The 21,426-nt window shown below is 59.5% G+C and overlaps 1 protein-coding gene across 2 annotated transcripts in view; it reads left to right on the top strand.

Moving 5' to 3' along the window:
- KCTD5 (potassium channel tetramerization domain containing 5) overlaps window positions 1–20,080 on the top strand; it is a 28,270-nt gene extending 8,190 nt beyond the window's left edge. Inside the window, exons 2-7 of one of the 2 annotated variants that reach the window (XM_082643943.1) lie at window positions 4,568–4,676; window positions 6,338–6,429; window positions 8,365–8,460; window positions 11,728–11,853; window positions 14,636–14,694; window positions 18,380–20,080. In XM_082643943.1, the coding sequence (XP_082500069.1) occupies window positions 4,568–4,676; window positions 6,338–6,429; window positions 8,365–8,460; window positions 11,728–11,853; window positions 14,636–14,680 (468 nt within the window). In that variant the 3' untranslated portion in view covers window positions 14,681–14,694; window positions 18,380–20,080. The remainder of the gene's footprint in view (window positions 1–4,567; window positions 4,677–6,337; window positions 6,430–8,364; window positions 8,461–11,727; window positions 11,854–14,635; window positions 14,695–18,379) is intronic. The other variant, XM_082643944.1, reaches the window with a different exon arrangement.
- Window positions 20,081–21,426: the final 1,346 nt, after the last annotated feature.

Genomic DNA, 21,426 nt, shown 5'->3' with positions numbered 1-21,426 from the left:
TGGGCTGTTGCCCAGGATAAAGCCCAGTGGAATTGGGGGCCCCCAATTGTAGGATGAGAGCGCCGCCCCAACATGCTGCTGCCCAGTCTCTCCTAACCCTAGAGTCTCAGCCTTGTTTGTTTCTTTTTCTTTCTTTCTTTTTTTTTTTTTTTTTTTAATTTTTTGCTGCACTGGGTCTTCGTTACTGTGTGTGGGCTTTCTCTAGTTGCAGCGAGCGGGGGCTACTCTTCGTTGTGGTGTGTGGGCTTCTCATTGCAGTGGCTTCTCTTGTTGCAGAGCATGGGCTCTAGGCATGCAGGGTTCAGTAGTTGCAGCACGCGGGCTCAGTAGTTGTGGTGCACGGGCTTAGTTGCCCCGCAGCATGTGGGATCTTTCCGGACCAGGGATTGAACCTGTCCCCTTCATTGGCAGGTGGATTCTTAACGACTGGACCACCAGGGAAGTCCTCGTCCTTGTTTCTTTTTTTTTTTTTTTTTTTAATTAGTTTATTTATTTTTGTTGTGTTGGGTCTTTGTTTCTGTTGAGGGCTTTCTCTAGTTGTGGCAAGCGGGGACCACTCTTCATCGCGGTGCGCGGGCCTCTCACTATGGCGGCCTCTCTTGTTGCTAAGCACAGGCTCCAGACGCGCAGGCTCAGTAGTTGTGGCTCACGGGCCGTGTTGCTCCGTGGCATGTGGGATCCTCCCAGACCAGGGCTCGAACCCATGTCCCCTGCATTAGCAGGCAGATTCTCAACCACTGCGCCACCAGGGAAGCCCCTCGTCCTTGTTTCTTAATGAAGCTCATCAGAGCAAAACACATCCACGGGAAGAAACTGGGCCAGAGAGCCCTGTGGGGTCCATGGAGGAAGCTGCCATGAAGCCTCCTGAAGTCTGCTTAGCAGTGGCGGGGCTGGAGGGGCGGGCTTGTCACTGCTAGGGGATGGCCACTTGACCTTCAGTATCTTAGGGTCACCCCATGGGCCTGCATTTCCAGGTCTAGGTGGGTGGGTCTTCCCTCCCGGGAGGGAGTGCTAAGGCCACACTGCTGGGGCCAGCGTGGCAGCTGCTGGACTGAGCTTCCTGCCCTCAGCTGGTGACACCACATGGGAGAAGCATGGGGTGACAGGGGTCCCAATTGAAGCCCATTCCAGCTTCCCCAGTCCCCTGGAGGCCGGCTCAGGCAGCGGGTCCTGGGACACCCAGGGAGCTGGCATGTGTTCCCTGAGATGGGGGGGGGGTGCCCAGCTGTGGGGAACCAGTGCTCTGGTGCAGGTCTGGATGCACAGCACCCAGGCCTCTCTTTCTGGGGTGCTCGGCCCCAGCTTTCTCAACCCATGTGTGGATTGAGTGCCCAGGATGGCCTCCTCTAAGTTTTCACACAGGTTTTTAAGATAAGCCATGGACTGTGCGGCAGGGGGGTGGGGGGTGGGGAGGGTGTCACTGGAGGCACTGCCTTCGCTTCCTGCCCGGGGAGGAGGCATGGAAGGCGCATGTCTCCGAGGGCCTGGCCAGGTGTGTGCTTCAGTCTCCTGGCTCTGTGCTTCCCCATCTCTGGCCAGAGCATGTGGCTTCCTCTGCCTTGGAATTTGTCCCAGCCCCCAGGACAGGTCACGAGCCCAGCTCTGTCACCTTGAAGAGACGTTGGACTAGACACAGACCGTTAGAGCCAGAAGGGCCCCCGGCCTCCTCTTGGCTGAGTATCTCATTTGACAGATGGGGAAGCTGAGGCCTGGAGAGAGGAGCAATGCGCCTTGAGTAGCCGAGCGTGAGCCTGGACCCCAGGGGTTCGACCTCCGTGCTTCTGCCAACTGTGGCTCTGTGCCCCCCTCGCTGTGGTGCCAGCTCTCTCCCAGCTGTGCCCCCGGCACCTCCAGGGACCAGTGCCTCTCTTGTTCTCCAGGTGGGCCACCAGGAACGTCTGTTGGTGGATACAAAGCCTAGGTTCCAGACCCTGAGACGCAGGTGGGGTCCTCTTTGCTCTTCCACCCTTGGGCCTGGGCTCCAGCCCAGTTAGCAGCAAACGCCTTGGACTCTTTGGCCTTGTTCTGGAAGTATCCGTGAGGCTGCTCCTGCTGTGGCCTCTCCCGTTGCGGAGCAACAGGCCTCTCACTGCTGTGGCCTCTCCCGTTGCAGAGCACAGGCTCCGGACGCGCAGGCTCAGCGGCCACGGCTCACGGGCCCAGCCACTCTGCGGCACACGGGATCCTCCCGGACCGGGGCACGAACCCGCGTCCCCTGCATCGGCAGGCAGACTCTCAACCACTGCGCCACCAGGGAAGCCCGAGGCTGCTCCTTTTATGAAGGCAGGGGTCCCCACGCAGCGACAGGCTTGCCCCTCCCTTGGATGGCTGGGTAGTTGAGCACGGAGGCCACTTGCCTTTGAGCATAGGGTATGGGTGGGAGCATGTTGGGGAGGCTGATGGGGGCGTGCTGTCCCCCCACCCCTTGCTGCTGCCTCTGCATTTGCCAGCCTGGGTGCTGGGTCCCCAGTCCCTCCTGGGGAGTCCTCAGCCCCCCGGGGTTAGAGGGCCTCACCTCAGGCACCCTAAGATGGGGCCATGAGCCTGGCCTGGTGTGCGCCGAGCTGAGGGCTGGGCCTGGGCAGGAGTTCCTTTGGAGCATTGGCCACGTGGCCTTTTAGTGAAAAAGCCACCCCTGTTCAGTGGCCTCCCGCCCCTGCCCTTCTCCGGGTCAGCCTGGTGTCTGTAGGCCCAGCCCCATTGCTGGCTCTCCAGTGCTTGGTCTGGGGTCCTTTTGCATCTGGACGGTGGCCCTCTCACCTGGCCCTGGGCGCGCCACCACCACAGTTTTGTGGGCTCACCTCCTTTCCCTCCTTCTCTGTCCCATCCCCCATCCCTCCAGGCTTTGGAGGCCTGGGTCACTTCCTTTTCCTCTCCCTCCCACTCTCGGTGCTGAGCGAGATACCCGGTGTGTCGGTGGCATGGCCTTGAGCCCCGTCATGGGGCCTCAGCCCCGTGTGACAAGGGAGGCTCCCTGGCGTGTCCTGAGGGCGGAGATGAGCCCAGTCCCTGTCTGATCTTTCCTTCTCGACCTTCTGCCAGCTGTCTGTGGAGGTAGCGGTGAGCCGATGAATAATTCCTGAGCTTGGCAATTTGCACTTGTCACACTTGGGCACTTTTCATCCGCAAGGTGCAGGGAAGAGCCCCTGGATTCCGTGTTGCGGCAGCTCCATCCTTTTCTTTCCAGACCTCGGCCCCTTTGTAGGAAATGGCGGCTGTTTTTCACCAGTAGGGAGGCTGCTGAAGCATCATTCTTCCAGAAGCCTGTCCCAGGGGTCTTCTGGCCTTGCTTGGAGAAGAGGAGGGGTCTAGGGAGTCTGGAGAAAGGGCTGAGGAGCCAGGCCAGGAGGCAGAGTCCCTTGGGACAACATCTGACCAGTGCTTCCTTAGATGAAGTTGGGGGTCTGTGTGTGGTTGGATGCTGCCCTGGGGGACAGGAAGCCCATGGGGGGACCAGGCAGTGACATATCGAGGCAGGAGGTTGGGTTGAGCACCCAGGGCCTGTGGGAGAGAGGAAGGGGCAGAGGTGCTCCGGGCTGAGCGGGGCCCTGCCCACCCATCAGCGAGGCTCTGGGTCCCGCTGGCCCCACATCCGGATTTGATCTGAGGAGAGCAGGTTTTTATAGCTTTGTGGGTTCGGGAGGAAACCCTTGAAACCACCAGGTTTATTACACAAAATTCCAGATTTGGTGCTCATGAGTGAGAAGGGGGCCCTAACACAGCACTCGGCTTCACGGTTGAGATTCCTCCCAGTGGGAGTGAGCTCTGGGGCCCGTGGGCTCACCACGTCCAAGAGGTTCAAGGGGTTCCGCCTCGCCACCTCCCTGCCAAGATGCCTGACGCTGTGTGCCGTGGGCAGTGAGGGTCCCTAACACTCAGAAAGGCCCTGGCCCTGGGGGCGAAGCAGGGCCTGCCCAGGTGTGGAGGGAGCGCCTTCTGTAGATGGACCCCGGGAGGCGCTGCTGTGGGGGAGGCCTCCTTGGTGGTCAGCAGTCTCAGGGGGGCTCTAGGGTCACTTGGCAGCAGAAAATGAAGCTGTGTTCCATGAGCCTCTGACTACCCAGTCCTGCCCAGCGAGGAGCCCCGAAATGAGCAGCGGCGGCCCGGGTCGCGGTGTCCTTCAGATGCTGACCTGTTGGCATCAGTCCCGCCTTTGAGAGCATCCCATGGGGGAAAGTGTGTCAGGTTACTCTTGTGGGACGGTTGCTGAAATGAGAAAAGGATGAACTCGCTCTCAGGAATTATTGGAGCTGTGAGGAAAGAGGCCTTGTGCACAATCTCCTTGCCTCAGAGTAAATAGGGAGGTCACCTTGACGCAACAGAGCTTAAACTTGGCTTCACCTGCAGTGGTGACAGATCAGGGTCAACGGCTGCAGGTGGCTGGAAGCAGGCGGCGCTGCCTAGGGGTTCCCTAAAGTGCCACAGATGCTGATCCTTCCAGTTGTGTGTTAGACGCATACAGCCCACAAGCCTCCAAAACTCCCTTTAGCTGCGGCTGGGCTGCGGACCAGCTGTGGGAACTGTGCTTTCTTGTCTGGGATTCACCTTGGTGTGTTGTTCTTTGTAGGATGAAACAGGTGCCTATTTAATCGACAGAGACCCCACCTATTTTGGGCCTGTGCTGAACTACCTGAGACACGGAAAGCTGGTCATTAACAAAGACCTTGCCGAGGAAGGTGAGTCGCAGGCGGGACTGGGGTAGGGGGGGCCCTCCCTTGCTCTCCAGCTCCATCCCTCACAGATGCTTATCTCAGAGGGAACAGGGCTGCTCGGTGCTGCCTCTTCCCCTTTTCTTCCTCCAGGAAGCTGAGACAATCCAGAGCTGGGTGGGGGCTGGTTGGGACTGCAACCCACTCCCTCCTTCAGGTGTCCGGTTGGTGGTGCCGTGAGGTTGGGGCTCCTCCCTGGGGCCCACTGCTCTCTGGTTGCCTTGATTCACACAGCTTGGGGCCCGCCACCTCCCAGGGGTCCCCGGTCTCGGTCACCCCGGGTCTGCTCTCCTTCTGGGGCAGCCCTGGCAGAACCCCCTCTGAGTTCTTCCTGCGTTTCCAGATGCCTGCCGTGCTATGGCTCCCAGCTCAGGGTCTAGTCAGTGCTGAGAGCCCAGGGCTCTCTCCCCTTTGCTTGTTGAGCTGAGGCCGCTCCCTCCTTCTCTCCGGGCCCTCTTGCTCCTCCGACTGCGTGTCTGCATCTTCTTTTGCAGCGTCTTTTTCGTGCGCACACGTGTGTTCTGTGTGTGCAGCTGTACAGTTTTAGGCAAACTGTTCCCAGCGTGATTTGCTTAGAAAGCAAATGTGGTACTTGCCACAGATCAAGCCCCTGCCGCCTGGCCTCGCTCACCTGTCTTCCGTCAGCCTCAGACGGAGTGCTTTTTTTCGGGAGAAAGGCCCCCAAGGGTGCCATTTCCCATCTGCCCCTCAGAGCACGAGGGGCGCCTGGAGCATCTGGATGGTAGAAGGCTGGCCCTTCAGGCCAAAGTGCTTATCCTGAGGCTTCCAGGGCTTATTCGCAGCCCCACAGTCCCCACCCCTGGATCCAAAGGGAAGGGTTGATAGGACGTCGCCCCGCGTCATCCTGAGATGGGACGTGCCAGGTGCACCTCCCTTTGGGGCCTTGAAGAGAGAGACATCTGCCTGGGCGGTGGCTGCCCCACCCCCCACTCTGCTGAGTCCCTGAGACCTCATTAGGCTGCAGCTCAAGGGTCAGACAGAGTCCACGTCTCCGAGCCCCCGGTGCTGCTAGCGCAGGGACCCGCTGTGCAGAGTGCAGACTGGTCGGGGCGACCAGGCATGGTGGCAGGAGGCATGCACCTGACCTTCTGGAATACCCACGAGGAGCCCCCCGAGGCAGGGCCCCTCCGATCCGCTCTTCAGAGTTTCCTGGCCATTCAGAGCCCCTAAACTGGGGACGTTGCAAATGGCAGGAAAGGGTTCCTAAGTTGGCAGGAGTCCCGCAGCTGAGCAGCCTCTCAACCAGCCGTCTTCTGACTGAGTGATGCAGGGACCCATGTGAGGCGGCCGCTAGCCCAGGACAGACGGCCACAGGCTCTGGAGGGGGTCTGTCCGAGAAACGTCCTGGGGGCCCAGCGTGAACTCAGCACCCAGCAGGTCACCTGGAAGGACGCGGGCCAGACGTGCATCCACAAACGTGCCCTTTCTCCGTGTGCACCCTGGGGCCCTGAGAGCCAGCGGTGTCTGCAGAGTCTGTAGGATGGCAGGACGGGGGCCGGGCTTCCAGTGGGCTGGGCTGAGAACGGGCCACCGGTCCACTGAGGGGCAGAGGCACAACGTTTATTCTTTGATCTGGTGGGAATTACAGTTGTTCTTCTTTATTCTAGGGGTGTTGGAGGAAGCAGAATTTTACAATATCACCTCACTCATAAAACTTGTAAAGGACAAAATTAGAGAACGAGACAGCAGAACATCACAGGTGAGACCGGTGACTAAGGTGCAGGAACCTTCCGAGGCCTGGCCTAAAGGCGCGGCTCGCTTCCCTCCCTCCTTGCTGACCGGCTTCCTCTGCAGTTGTCCTGGCGCCTGTGGCCCGCCCTCTGGACACCTCCCGCGGTTCTGCCAGCTGGCACCCTGGCCAGCACGCAGGGCACGTGCTTCGTGGGCCCCACTCCAGTGGGGAACAATGAGCAGCTGCTGAGGAGGACGGTCCAGTGAGGGTGAGGAGGGGGCAGAGGGAGAGCAGGAGGCCTCTGTGGGGCTTGAGTGTGTGGCTGTCTCGGGGAGGGCATTGCAGACAGGGCACAGCGAGCGCAAAGGGCCTGTGGTAGCTGAGTACTCAACCCATTCAGAGGGCCAGCGTGGCTGGAGGGACAGCACAGGGGAGTTGGTGGCAAGCTGGGCACAGACAGATGAGGTGGGGGTCCTGTAGGTGTGTGTAGGCACGATGAGAGTTTGGCTTTTACCAGGAAGGAAGGGCTCAGTAGGTACTCTTTGTGCTTGACTGTGTCCCCAGTGGTGCAGAGCCCCATGTGGGACCCATTTGCACTTGGCCACTCTGCTGCCCATTAGGCCAGTGTTGTTTGAGATGGGCTGAGTCTAGCACCTCCCACGAAGGGAGGTACCAGAGGGTCTAGGCATTAGTCTTTGTTGCGGTGCCAGCTCTGCACTTGCTAGTAGAGTGCCAGGCCCTGCCCGGCGGGTTCCCTCTGCCAGGAGGCTGCTGTGAAGTGCACTTTCTCTCAGAGCTTCATGCCAGACTACATGAAGAGTCACCATCCACTTAAAACCCTTTCACTGCCCCCCACCCACCCCGGGCCTTCCCGCTGGGCACTCAGCAGGCCCTGAGCTGGAGCTCTTGGCCTTTGTGAAGAGGCTTGCTGACAGCCTGGCCACTCCGAGTGGCTGGTCAGGGGCCAGGGGAGGGCACAATGGGGTGATGGCGCGGGAGGCTGGGACCACCCACCACACAGCTCCCGCCCTCTCCCTGTTGCAGGAGCCACGGGGCCATTGGGACAGCGGGAGGAGCCCAGGGAGGGGATAGGAGATGTGGCCACAAGCTCCCCAGTCATCTCTGGCCAGTTTGAGGCCTCTTTTCCCTCTGCCCAGCCCCCCTGGTTACGAACCCTGTGACCTGGGCTGGCACCAGCCCTCTGTGCCTGTGTCCCCACTGCATGGTGTATGTGGGAGAGGCCCCCTCACAGGCTGGCAAGGGGATTAGCAGGCTCAGGCTGAGCAGTGCTCAGTGTCCTCCACTGTTTCACAAATGAAAGCACTTGGGCTGTGTGGTGACCCGTGTACTTTGAGCTGTGACCCTGTCACTGACGTGTTGTGTATCGGCTGGAGCGGCAGCTGTATTAGGACAGGCCTTTGGCCAGTGCTCCCTGCGGTGTTGCAGAAGCCGAGCTTGGAGCATAGCTCAGCGAAGGTCAGGTGGGTGAGTGGGTCAGAAGATCCACGGGCTCCTGTCCGACCTGCTGTGCGTGTCTGAGAGCTTTTTTCTGTGAGCAGGGCTGAGGCTGGTCCTGCTTAGCTCTCAAGGCACCCCCTTAGTTCAGAGACTTTGTGTGGTTCCCCCAAGGCACAGGAATGGCTGTCATCGTGTATTCACATCTAGCCACAGGTGCTCTTGGGATTTCAGGAACATGACTCATTTTATTTTGGAATTCAGAAATGGAAGTATTTTTGGAGGTGGATGAGAAAGCAGAAAACGGCAGCTGTTCCAGCATGTTTGTTTTTGCTTCTTCGGTGGATACCTTTGGGGTTCCTTTAGGCATCATGACCTGGGTCCTAGAGGTGGAAGGGAACCGTCAGCCTCCCCTGGGCCCCTGTCGCCGTCCCCAGTTGGCATGTGGGGCGGGGCTGCGAGGGGGCGGGGCACGGGCGCTGCCCTCACCTGTGGCCCTTCTCACAGGTGCCAGTGAAACACGTGTACCGTGTGCTCCAGTGTCAGGAGGAGGAGCTTACGCAGATGGTCTCCACCATGTCCGACGGCTGGAAGTTTGAGCAGGTACCGTACCCCCGAGCCTGCGGCACCGTGGATCTTTTCATTATAAAGGCCCTGCTCGGGTCCTCAGGTCAGCTGGCCCCCGGGACCAGTAATGAGGTGTTGGGCGGCCTGCAGTTCATGGAAGCATGGGTCCCCATCATGTCTCCAGCACCTCTCACAAGCAGCAGCTGTACCAGTCCCGACTGGATTGGTCACGGGTGATGGGGGGAGCGGCAAGAGTTGTTCTTAGGGTCCCACCTCCCAAGTCTTCTCTCTGCAGTTATTTTTCTTAGTCTAGCCCATTCTTTTGTGGGAGGACTGTTCTGTGTGCTTTTCTTTGACATCTCCGTGTGTGTCCGTGTGTGTGTGTGTGTGTGGAGTTGATATCCTGAGTGCCTCCTGGCCTGACCCCAGCACCCGTCCCCTCCCGTGTCCGCCCTGGCCCCTCCTGGCTCTTCTGTGCTGGCCGAGCAGATGGGGCTCTGGCTCCTTTGTGCTGCTGTTGGCATAGATGCCCTTCCCCTTGGGGCTGCTCTGCAGCCCCCCAGCCCCCTGTCCTGCCCTTGATTGGAAAGTGCTGCTGACTCTGGCTCGGCCATGCCCCTCATTTTCCTCAGCTCTGCTTTTGCTAGGACGGCTGTGAGAAGGGATGAGAACCAAGTCTCTTCCACCCACCCACCGCCCTCTGTCCACAGCGCTCTGGTGTTTCTGTGGGCATGCTGCCTCTCGTCCTGGGGAACTGCAGCCCGTTACCTGTGGGCCTGAGAACACGGCAAGGATGTCCTCCTGAGTGGGTGGTACCTTGCCCACAAGCTCATTGTCGCTGTTTGTGTGTCTTAGGCAGAGACTCTGAGGTTTGGGCTTATGACCCTGCCTGGCCCGAGCCCCAGGCGCTGGTCGTGAAGGGTGGAGACCAGGTCTGTGACCCCAGCCCGCCCCTCTGGCTCCTGAGACCATCCTCTGGTGCCAGCTTTCTGTCCACGGTGGGAAATCATGGGGTCCCCTGGCATCCCTCCTAATTAAGGCTACCCTTTTTTATGGGTCTTTTGAAATAATGAATCAGGCTGTAGAATGCTTGGCGTCCTCTTGAAATGTCATGAAAGGTACAGTCGGCACTTGTGTCCCACTCTCCACCCGGAGACATAGCCAGCAGGGCCGCTCTGATGCCCTGCCCTTGCCCTGGGGCGGGGGTGTGGAGGGTGTCCAGGTGGGGTCCCGTGGTTGCATTTGCATTCCTCACTCCCTGACCCCAGCACAGTCACACCAGGCTCACAAAGGAAAGGAAGGCTCCCACCGCCCCTCGTTTTGTCCCTTAGTGTGCAGCCTGGAAAAGGGCTGGGGAGACGGGAGCTGCGGTCACCGGTTCAGGATCCGTGAACTAGGTCACCTTCGCTGTGGCTGCTGCGGAAGGGAGAGGGGTTCCCGTGCCTCCTGCATGGGCACTTCCTTCCTGAGACCAGCTCAGGGGCTTTGTCCTGAGCTCCTCTGAGCGGATCCCAAACCCACAGCAAAGAGCAGCTCCTCTGTCCCCAAGTCTCACCCGCTTTGCCCAGTTCCTCCCTTGGGGACGTGCTCCCCCCGTTCATGCCAGAGAAACCCCAGAACCAGGGTCACATTTTGTTCACTTGTCTACTTCCCAGAAACAGGAGCTGGAACTGCAGGGGAAGAGGGGCCGGAGCCTGGGACCCCGCGAGGTGGTGGGGCTGAACCTAGAGTCGCCCAGTGGTCAGTGACAAGGCCAGAGCCAGGTTCTGAGAGGCTTGCACGCCTCGTGAGGATGTGGTCCCTGGGCAGACCTGATTATGAGTGGCTGCATATGTGCTGCTCCATCTGCATCCAGGGCTGGGCACCCCTGAGGTCCGCAGGTGGCAGGCCTGTCTCCGAGAGGCATTTATGAACCAGAACAGCCTTCCAGTCTGTTCCTAGAACAGACCTTTTTTTTTTTTTTTTTTCCTCCCCTTCCTCAACTCTTTATTTCACCATCGCTTTGGTAGCCATCTAACCCCCAATGAAAAGCCTAAGGTTTACAAAGAAATTACAAAACAGCATTGCTGCAAAATCAGTCCCATGTTTGGGAAAACAAATACCTGTACGTGTACACAAAACAAACTCCCTGGACCCCATTCCCCAGCATCCAGAGTGTTATCTCTGGCAGAGGCTGACAGGTGGGCACCCTACCTAGTCTTGGGGGAAGGGTGGGAGGGATGAGTTTCTCAGGGGGTCTGATCAGTTCCCTCCATAACCTCTAGAAACCATCCACTTCTCTCCACCAGAGAGGCAGGGTGGGCACGCTGGCCCTGGAGCTTTCCTCTCCTTTCCCAGAGCAGGCCGCACCGCTCTGTACACTTCCCTCACTCGGCGGTGCTCATCATGTCCTTGTCACTGCACATGGCGCTCCCGCCCCTGGCCTCTCCTCCGTGGGCAGTTCCATCAGTAGAGAAGGCAAAGATGGAGGGTCTTCCAGGCACTGCCTTGATAATTGTACCACTGATAGTTCACTACAATTTTAGTGCTTTTCTTTTCATTAAACACAAAATCCCTGGTGGCTCTGGGCTAAGCTGGAGCAGGCGGGTCGGCCCTCAGCTCCTGTGTGGCTGTAGTGGTGACCTGGAGGCCCGGGGATGCAGGGCCATGGGCGTGGACACGCCCAGACTGAGATTGTGGCTGAGGCGTGGGAAGCCACAGCCCCGGCATCTCTCTCGCCCCCGGCCCTTCCCTGAGCCTGTCGGAGCTGCTGCGGCCCTCCTATGCCCCTTCGCAGTCAGTAGCCCCAGTGGGAGGAAGGCTTGGTCCTGGCTTCCTTGGGGAGGGGCTCACCCTCACATGTGTGCAGGCGTGTGCTCACACTCGTGTGTTCAGAGCCCGTGCAGAGGGCACAACTTATGGGCAGAGCAGAGTGCCGCCGCCCCGCTGCCTGCTCTCGGGCCTGGCCCACTTGGTGCCCACTCCAGCGTTGCATTCCCCTCCCCGGGTCACTCAGCATCCCCTGGACCCAGCCAGGAACATGAGAGGAGCTTGGACGTGCTGGCACAGGAGGCCTGTCCTGCACGTGGTGTGTGTGGTGTGTGTGTACGGGTGCGTCTGAGCTTGAGTGTCGGTGTTCAGGGACTTTATTTTCAGTAAGTTCGTTAAAAGTCTCTTGGCTGAATCCTGTCCCTTAGCTTCCCCGAGCATCGGCCGTCTTTGCCGGTGATCTTTGCAGGCTGTTTCCCTCCTGGTGGGGGGCTGGTCTTGAGCCAGGTGTGTGAGGCTCTCTGCCCACATCCCACTGGCCTTCTCTCCTCCCAGCTGGTCAGCATTGGCTCTTCCTACAACTACGGGAGTGAAGACCAGGCCGAGTTCCTCTGCGTGGTCTCCAAGGAGCTGCACAACTCCCCGTATGGCACGACCAGTGAGCCCAGTGAGAAGGCCAAGGTGGGTGAGGCTGCAGCCTGAGTGCCCTCTGCAGGGCTGGGTTTCTCTCCTTTGCTGTGTTGTTTCTTACTGTCGTCACGGCGCTCCTGGCCATGCAGGCTTCCTGGCGGCCTGCTCGCCTCATGCTGCTTGTCCATCATCACCTAATTCTCGCCTGGCATATCAGAAGCAGAGTCCTGGAACAGAGGACGGCCATGGGACGCGAGTGGTGGAGCGCGGGGTTGTTGAACACGCTGCGGCTACCACAGCCCAGACCTTCCGCCCTCACCTCTTCTAACCCGCTAGCCTGCTCCTGGAAGTGTTGCTGTCTTCCAGTCCTGCTGGTGGGGGCTACGCTTCTGAGTGATGCCACTGTGGGCTGTTTTCCTGGGGACTGGGGACGTCGAGGCTGGAGGGCAGGGCCTCCTGGTTGGCACCTGCCTCGGATACACCCATCCCAGGCTTGGGAGTCGTGCTGGTTTGTAAACGGAGCAGATCCAGCAGGTTGTGTGATTTTGAGACTCCACGGAGTGTTGCCTTGGCCTGGCACAGGCCAGTTCCTGTTGAACTGCACCGGCTCCCTGCTGGACGTCTGGCCCTTCTGTCTCCCGAGGAGCGCAAGGGCAGCCTCATGGCAGGGAGCAGCTGCTACCCTTGCCTGGAGGTGACAGGTTCTAGTGGCATCTCCTCTGGGCTTTTTGCCGAGGTCGGTGACTCCCGATGTGTCTGTCCTTGCAGAGTCCATCATCAGCCTGGGCAGGACTTCTGGACCTTCAAGCCAGGTGGTGCCTGGACAGCCCCACAGCTGGCTCTGAGGGGACCCAGGGGCTCTGTGGCGGCCAGCCTGTGTGTCCTGGGCCCACAGGCCGCCCTGGTGGAAGGCTCTGGCATGCTGTCAGGGTGTTTTGCGTGAGTGTGGGCAAGGCCAGAGGCGTTTTAACGGATGACATTAAACCGGGGGCTCCAGGCCTTCCTCACATTCTTGGCTGGTGCTACCCTGGCTGCTACCTGCCTAGAACTGCCCCTGTGAGCCTTTCAGGATCTTCCTTGGAGGCATGGGCTTGGGAATGGATGGCAGATTCGCCTCTCCCGCTGGTCTTCCCACGGTGGCCGTCCTCCACTGGTGCTCGAGGCAGCTCTTTCACCCCAGCACGACTGGGCAGTTGTCCAGGCCCTGGGGCCTCCAGAGTCCTCACATCTTGCCCCCCACCCCAACCCCAACCCCTGGCCTGCAAGGGTGCCTACAGCTGCAAGTGCAGGGTCCGGGCTGTTCCGCCGCTGCCCAGGACAGGCTGTCATGGGGGTTGGTGCAGGTCCCTGCAATGGGCCAGGAACAAAGGGGTCCTGGTGCCATGCCTGGGGACGTGTTTCCTGTTGAGTCAGGGTAGGAGGCAACCCCACCTCCCGGAGCCCCCCAGCCTCACGAGGAGCCATCCCTCTCTGAGCATTTGCAGGGCTCTTTTGCAAGTTGTCTTATTTTTAGAAACTTTTATTTCTGAACTTGAAAAATTCTCATAGCCAAGTTCTCCAGGGCAACTGCCTGAGCTCATGTCCCTCTGGTGGCTTTTCAGCTGCAGAAGGGATGCATTTGTGCTGACAGAACTCCACTCATGACCCCAAATCCCTTTGCCATTGAAAGTGCGGCCCTATTTCTCTCTCCAGAAATACGTGGCTCTGGAGTGTGGCAGCCACAGCGGCTTCTAAACTGGGACCGTGGCAGGAGCTCCCCAGGAGGTGGAGCACAGCCAGGGCCTCCATAAGCCATGGAAAAGTGTTGAGGCCAGATTGGGGGTCATGATCTGGGGACACCTGTGCACAGCCTGGTTGGAGCAGTACTTCATGTTCTGAGGACAGTGAGTCCACTACTGTGGACCTGCTCACTGGGTGCCCACAGCACGGGCCAGAGAGAGAGAGAGAGAGAGAGAGAGAGAGAGAGACACACACACACACACACACACGTCTTGAGGTGGAAGTGGCAGGAGAGAGTGGGTGGAGGTTGGGCAACTCAGTGAGGGGACCGGTCCACTGAGAGCGGCCACCAGCAGCCCCAACTTCGGGGGCTTCCCAAACCACTCTCCGACTCCATGATCTGCTGGGAGGACTCAGAACTCACTGCTGGCTGTTCTGCTCAAAGTTACAGTTTATTACAGGAAGTACGGAAAGAGGGGGGGTTTCAAACTTGCCAGGGGAGGGTGTGTGGGGCAGAGGCCAGGAAGTATGCCAGACGTGGAGCTCATGTCGCAGAGGTGCTCCTCGTGCAGTCAGGATGCGTGGCACCGTGCACGGAGCACCGCCCACTAGGGGTGCCCCGCCAGCCTCCGTGTGCAGAGATATTACTGGGCTCAGTCACATAGGCATGATTGATCCATTGATCAACAGTTGATCACCCATGTGCCTGATTGCAGTCTCCAGTCCCCCAGCCAACTGACCCCCCCCCCCCCATCATACGGTCAGACTGGTGTGTCCTGGAGGTCATGACCTCCCAGGAGCCGAGGGCAAAGGCCAGACCTCTGTTTGGGCAAGGTTCAGTTTTTCACAACACAGAGGGAAGGAAAACTCTGGAACTTCAGGAGTGCCGGGGCCCAGGGACGTCGTGCTTCCCCCCACAGTGTGATCTGGACGAGGCTGGCCTGTAGTTCACCGCACAGCACAACTTCAGGTCCAGCCCTGAGCGCCGTGCTCTCTGCTGCCCCGTGGAGGCCTGGCCTGTCTGGGTGGGCTTCCCTCTGCTGCCTCCCGCCTCGCCCTGCACTGACGGTCCCTCTCTTCTTCTCCTCCCTGCCGCCTGCCGGTGCCGAGCCAGAGTGACGACGAGGACACGGGTCACGAAGGGAATGACTCAGATTAAGTGTAAATGTCATGGTGAGCCTGCGCCCTTGAAACTGACCACCTGCCTTAGCCTCCTTGATCCCAGCCCCTCCTCCGCTGCGTCTGTCTCATGCCTGTAGTTGACAGAGAACCTTCCATGCTAGATGCCAGCGCATAGATCTGCACTGGAGCCAGTCTGTCTCGGGGCGGGGCTGTCTGTCCCCTTGAGGATGCCCGTGTGGGTGGGGTTGGGACCTTGGCTGAGGCACCTGCGCGCTGTGTGTGTCAGGCTTGGGAAGGGCCTCCTTGCCATGGGTGCCAGCAGCAGAGACGCGGGCCTGCGCCTCCTAGGGACGCGCAGGCCCCAGCCCGCCAGCCTCCCCACCCTGTCACCAGTCCACCCACGGGCTCAGGGCCAAGGAGTCGGAGCTTGTGCCACAGAGAGTGGGCCCTGATCCCGACACCAAAGCCCGTGGCAGCCCTACTCCCTCATGCCTCAGACTAGGGGTGCTGGTGGAGAGGAGTCTGTGGGGACCCTCCTTCTGTTTGCCCTGTCATGGGAGGCTCCGTGGACGCCCCCTCAGCCCCTCGCTGCTCCTCAAGTCCCTGCTGCCTCCCGGCCCTTCTTGTTGTCCGAAACCTGTGGCTCAGCCAAGATCCCATCGGCAGGGAGCGCCTCGTCTGCTCCCTCGCGTTACACAAGGGAGGTTGAGGCCCAGAGAGGGCAGGGCACAGGTGTCATGCAGGGTTCCCCGCCAAGCCCTGCAGGTGAGGAGCTTGGGAAGAGCCTGTGGCCAGCCATGTGCTGAGAGGCCAACATCTGGCTGTGAGTCTGGTATGGGGACGCAGAGCAAGAATGGCTTTTACATTTTTAGTGGTTATTTTTCTGGTGATTATATGAGTGCATAATATCCGCAGCTTTACCTCTTGACTCGGAAATCCTGAAGTATTTACTACCTAGCCCTTTAAGGAAAGGTTTGCTGGGCCCTGGTCTGGACCACTGCCGTCCAGGGCATGTGCAGCACGAGCTCCATCTGTCGTTTTAAACTTTCTAGCAGCCATGTTAAGAAAGTAAAAAGATGCGTGAAATTGATGCTAATACTGTTAGCCCATTACATGCATAATATTGTCATTTCAACCTAAAAAATCACTGACATATTTTACTTTGCTCTTCTCTAAGTCTTTGAAATCAGGCGGTAGTTTGCATTTGTGGCCCGTCTCGGTTTGGAGTGGCCGCACCTTAGGGGCTCAGCTTGACTTTGGCCTGGCCTGATGGTGAACTGTGGTAGGAGCAGGGACACGGGGTGGGGGGGCGGGCAGGGACAGAGGAGCCAACCTCCAGGAGGGAGGAGGGGCTTCTTTCAGCAGCACTGCCCACCCCCCGCCCCCAGTTACAGACTTCACATCTGCTGGCAGGAGCCGCTTCAGTGACCCTGACTGCCAGGGTCTGGGCTGTGGGAGGGGCGAGGTGGGCTGATGCCAGGGCAGCCCTGGAGTGGCCCTGGCCCCTGGGCCCGCTGGGTTGGGGCGGGGGGCAGGGGTGCCATGTGCCATGCACAGCCTGCTCAGTCCCTGTGGCCCAACTCAGGCCTTCTTGTGGGCGGCAGCCCAAGTGAGAGCTCCTTCCAGGGCAGATGGGCCGTGACCGTCACAGGTCCCGGGAGGGGTCTTCTGTCCTCGTTAGGAGATAGTCACTGGGGCTCTGGCTCTGGCAGGGCGGCCCCTCCTGTGCTGTCACCTCGCTCCCAGCCCACGTGATAGTTACGTGGGCCTTGTCCTTTCTGCCACTGAGGCCTGGGAACTCGGACACCGTCTGCTCTGCTGGGCTCCCACTGAGTGAGCGGCTCTCGGCTTCATGGCCCCCCAAACTCCAGTTTTCCCTGCAAACAGCCACGATGATAAGGCGGCAGATCCTCTTGGGGCTGGGACTAGTGCCATGGGGGCCAGAGGGTCCTCTAGGGCTGAGTGGGGACCCACCCTCACCCCAAGTCACGTCCTCAGACCATGTCCCTCCGACAGGGGCCTCCTGGGCTTTCCCAGTGAGCAGGCGAGTCCTGCTGAGCTTAGGGGCTTGTCCTTGTCTGGCCTCAAGAGGGGCCTTCAGCCTGGGGTGCTGTTCCCCCAGCACAGTGGAAGGTGCACCTACCGGGGAATGGGCAGCGGGCAAGAGGGTGTGCTGCCTGGACGGCCTCGGAGCTGTCAGAGACAGAGGGACAGGCCTGGGGAACCACAGGGATGGGGGTGCGTTGGGACAGGCTGGAGAGCTTGGGCTTCTCTTGAGTCATTTGAACAAGCCCTCGGGGGACGTGAGAGATGGGCTGTGTGGTTCTGGACAGCCGCGCTGACAGTGAGCAGGAGTCAGGGCCGGTGGCCACTGGCCATGAGCCTGAGAAGTCTGCCTGTGCCTGCAGGGCCTCACTCTGGCTGGGCATCCGTGTGAGCTGGGCCTGGCATGAGCAGGACGGGCCCCTTCCAGGCATGTCCCCGCGTTGCACCGGGTCCAGGGCTCAGCAACACACAGTGTCCTCGCAGGCGTATCTCTCTCAGCTCTGAAATTCAAGTGGAAAATGCCCCCGGGAGGCCACTCTCACTGCCAGCGGGATCGCAGGGAGGGTCATCTTACAGCGCTGGCCTGGGCATGGTTGGGCTTGGCCGGGACGCGTGGCCTTTCTGTCCTGGTTACTTCATACTTAGCAGCCATGCTTGACGTGTCGAAACAGCACACTTTGCCAGCTCCGAAGTCTTCCCTGGCTCCCATGGGGTTGTGGCCTTGAGGAGCTCCCAGCTTGATTTGGGGGAAGTTGGGAGGCATGAATGGTTCCAGTGGCAAGGAAGACCGGGTGGGGGCGCTGCTCTGGCTCCGAGGTGCTGAGGAGTGGGAGGGAGAGGCTCAAGCATGGCGGCCGAGGGCTGGCAGGGTCCCCCAGTTGGGTCAAGTGTGTGTCCCAGAGAGTCCTGTCTGGCTGTGGCAAGAAGGGGGCTGGCACCCTCAAGGGGGGTGGTCCATTTACAGAAGATGTGACCCCAGCCAGGCAGTGTGGGGAGCAAACTGGCCCGTATGGATGTGGGGGTGATGGCAATCCCAGGGGCCCAGGTTTCTGGGTGTGTGGCTGCAGGGTGGAAGGGATGTGGTTTACGATGGGGCATGGAAGAAAGAAGAGGGGCAGGTTGGGCTGGGGGCCCAGGGGGCCCTGGTTGCACACATGTGTCTTCTGCCCGGGATCAAGCTGGGCTGGAGAGAAAATCAGGAATCGATGGGCAGTTAAACCGCCAGGTGGGCTTTGGCACCCTTGGGAGCAGGGAGCCTCCCATCCTCAGGAGGCCATCGAGAGAGATGCTGCCCAGAGGTCCTTGGGGCCTCAGTGAGGAGTCACCCCCCGGAGCCCTGCCGCATGTCTCCGGAGGCCTGGGAGGCGCCGGGTTGAGGACAGGTCTGCTGCTGCCCCCCAGGCGTGATCACTCGGTGGTTCCTTGCAGCCTCCACAGGTTCACTACTTCCCAGGCATGGTGATGTCAGGCTCGGGTGGAGAGGTGGAGAGCTGGGAGGCCTGCCCCTTGTGTGCGGCCTGGAGGTGGGCAAGCTAGGCCTGCACAACGGGGTCCCCTTTCTCGGACCCTGGCCTGCGGTGGGCTCCACCCCCAAGCAGGGCACTTGGCCTCAGGGCCGGGAAGCTCCCGGCTGCAGGCTGCCTTTCCATTCAGGGCCTGAGTCCTCATTGTCTGCATTTGGCATTTTCAGATTTTGCAAGAACGGGGTTCAAGGATGTGAGGAACACAGTGTTGACAACTGAAGAGACGTTTTACCTTTTCCCAAGATGCAATGATCTGCCATGTCGAGGAAGCTTGGCCGTGAGAAGAAACCTGCTTTTGACAATTTCTCTAGAGATCTGGGTGTGAATCCTTTTTTTGCCTCTGAGGTGGGTGGTGAGAGACAGGACCAGCTGTCCGAGGCCGGGCGTCGCCACTCAGAGGCGGCACGCTGCCTGGGCGGGCGTCTCTGTAGGGACCTCCGCTTGGTTTTCACAAGTGCCGCTCGGGCCTGAGGCAGGGCGCTCCTGACTGACCCTTTAATCACCGAAGATCATTTAAAGGACAGCGTTCTTGGTGCTACATAAACAGTCTGTAACGGAGCCTGGGCCTTGCTGGTAGGAAGTGGCCGCAGCGCCACGGCCCTGGGCTCTGGGTGCCTGCTGGTCACCCTGGCATGCACCAGGCCCTCTTCCTCAGGGCAGGGGGTCTGCTGTGCCTCCCAGACATGACCGGTTGGTGGTTTCTCCCAGCCTTTGGGTGTTCACTACTTCCCGGTCCTCCTTCAGAGCTGGGCTCCACTGGCCTGACCCGGCCTGGCACAGTCAAGGCTTCTCCATTTGTAGTTTCCAGGCGAGAGACCTTTGCATCCTTTCTTTCCAATTGTGGATAGACAACCCAGTGCTTTCACTTCTTAGAAATGCCTAAAAGTGCTGCTGCCTTTTGGGCTGATCTGTTAAGTCATGTAAAGGGAGGTACACGTTTTGCCTCGTCTGACCCACCTTGGGGCTCAGAGGGAGCTGGCGCCCATCAGTGCCTTGGTCTCGCCTGGGATGGAGGTCGGGGCGGGAGGCCTGTCCACCCGGCTTCTGGAGCTGAAACTCCAGGTCACATTGGAAATTGGATGTTTACAGCACATCACAAACATCTCTCTCTCGCCGGCTCTCTCGTGTAACTATGCAGTTCTCTCTGACGTTTCTGGGGCGCTGGGGACACAGGCTGCACGGGCCCTGCCCCCTGACGTGACGGAGCTACCGGGATTCCTTTGAAAACCGCTGTCCGCATGCTTTGAGAACAGACCTTCCTCAGCTGGTCGTGGGGCCTGTCCATCTGGAGGGCCTGGCCCGGCAGGCGGCTCTGCCTCCTGACCTCCAGCTTCCAGGGGAGCTGTGCCTACCGACCGCTGTCTGGCTCCAGGAGCTTCCAGAGGCTTCTTGCCTGTGCCCTCTTCTCCTTTGCCAATATTACCTGATGAACCAAGTTCTCCAGCACCTAGGACTTACCTCCTCCTTTTGTAAGGTCTGTTGTATGTTGTTAAATGTTTGGCTTCATCCGTTTATAGCAATCTTTCTGTAGGACACACTTGGCCCTGGTGACCTGTCCTCCCGGTGGAGCGCACGGGGGCTGGGCAGCCCCTCCTTGGCCTCGGGGTGTACCAGTGGGGCGCTGCTGGCCGTTTAGCGTTGTTTGATTTGTGACCTTGACGTAATAGATAGGCTTGTGGGTTTTTTTTTTTTTTAATTTAAAGATATTAAGACTTAATTCACTAAAATTTATTGTAAGGGGATATTTATACTTTTGTACTTTTTTAGGTATCCGTATTTTATCAGCTTACAGTTTAATGCCTAAGTTTCCCCTGAAAATAGCAAATAAAATTGTGTATTTATGAATGAGCAGAACAACTGTTAGTGTCTTAAAATGCACGGAAGAGCCACTACTGCGGAAGTGCCGCCTTGGGCTTGTGGCAGCCCCGGGCCTGCCACCTGTGTCACTGTCCAGTCTGGGGCTGGCAGGTTAGAGCAGCACAAGCCTGTCTCCCCGCCTCGGCCGGACCAGCCCCCCGCCCCTCACCCATCATCTCTTGATGGTATCGTGCCCCCATCCCTTGGGCCAAGGAGATCATCTTCAAGAGACTTTTTAAAAAGTACGGATGCCTCGTTGCGTCAAGCATGTGCGCCTGTCTTGTCTCTTTCCCTGGCCAGAAGCACCAGCTTCAGAGAAATTTCTCTGAAATTCCCTGGGCCCCACCCCCCACAGCCACTCTGGCCCCCCCTGGTGGTGGCTCTTCAGAAACTCCCGGGACGACGAGGCTTTGAGGAAATGCCCATTCCCCGTGTTCCCTGGAGAGCTCTGGCTCCCAGAGGTTGGGTAGGATGTCTTTGACCCCAAGATGCCGGAGTCTCCTGCAACCCAAACTCTCAGCCTTCTTGGAGTGTCTGTCGTGTTTCCAGGGCTGGCATCTGTGAGCCGAGGCAGTGCCGCTCTGGCACCTTTGGACTGAGCCGTGCTTCCCTGAGACAGACTGCAAATCAGGACACTGGTGTACAACCCCTGGGTCGGGACGGTGTCTCTGGCTTGGGGGGGCTTTGATTTGCACCCCTGCCTGCTCCAGGTGTTGGCATCAGGACCATGGCTGACCCCTGATCCTTGAGGCCAGAAGGGGTCAGGGGTCCTGGGGTCCCGGCCCAGCGGTTTTCCTTCTTGGGGCTCCCACAGGCTGATCCTAAGCCTTATGTTCCCGAGCGTGGAGTATGATGTGTGCGCACATGGATTTCCAGGCTCGGTTGTGGCCCCCTCCTGTGGCTTCACCTGCTGGCTGCTCTGGTTGCTGCAAGGTGGGCCCTGCCCTGGGCTGGGCCCCGCTCCTTCCTCCCACCACAGCTTAGTGGTCTGTGCCAGCCGGCTGTCACTCCAAAGCCTTCTCCCTGCAGCCGGTGGGGCCCTGGTGGGGCCCCCACCCACCAGGCGGTGGCCCTGAGGCACTGCTTGGGGGCAGCAGGGAAAGTTGTGTCTGAGCGGCGCCCCACCCAGGTGGGAGAGGGGACCCGTGACAGCTGGGGGCACTTCTCTCCTTCCCCTTCACAGCACTGAGCACACTGTGAACAGTGTGAATAAACCTGCTTCCCTTTAAACCCCTAGTCTCTGCACGAGTGTGTCTCTTCCCGTCCTGCAGCTGTCTCATTGAGTGTCCACCCTGGGTTTGGGGAGCCCAGGGCGTGGGGGATCTGTGCCCTAGGGTCGCACACTGGCCACCGCCTG

Source organism: Mesoplodon mirus (assembly GCF_964341445.2).
Source record: "Mesoplodon mirus genome assembly, chromosome: 15".
In the NCBI taxonomy this organism is placed as follows: Eukaryota; Metazoa; Chordata; class Mammalia; order Artiodactyla; family Ziphiidae; genus Mesoplodon; species Mesoplodon mirus.
The sequence above is the reverse complement of the archived record's forward strand: the minus strand, read 5'-3'. Positions and strand labels throughout refer to the sequence as shown.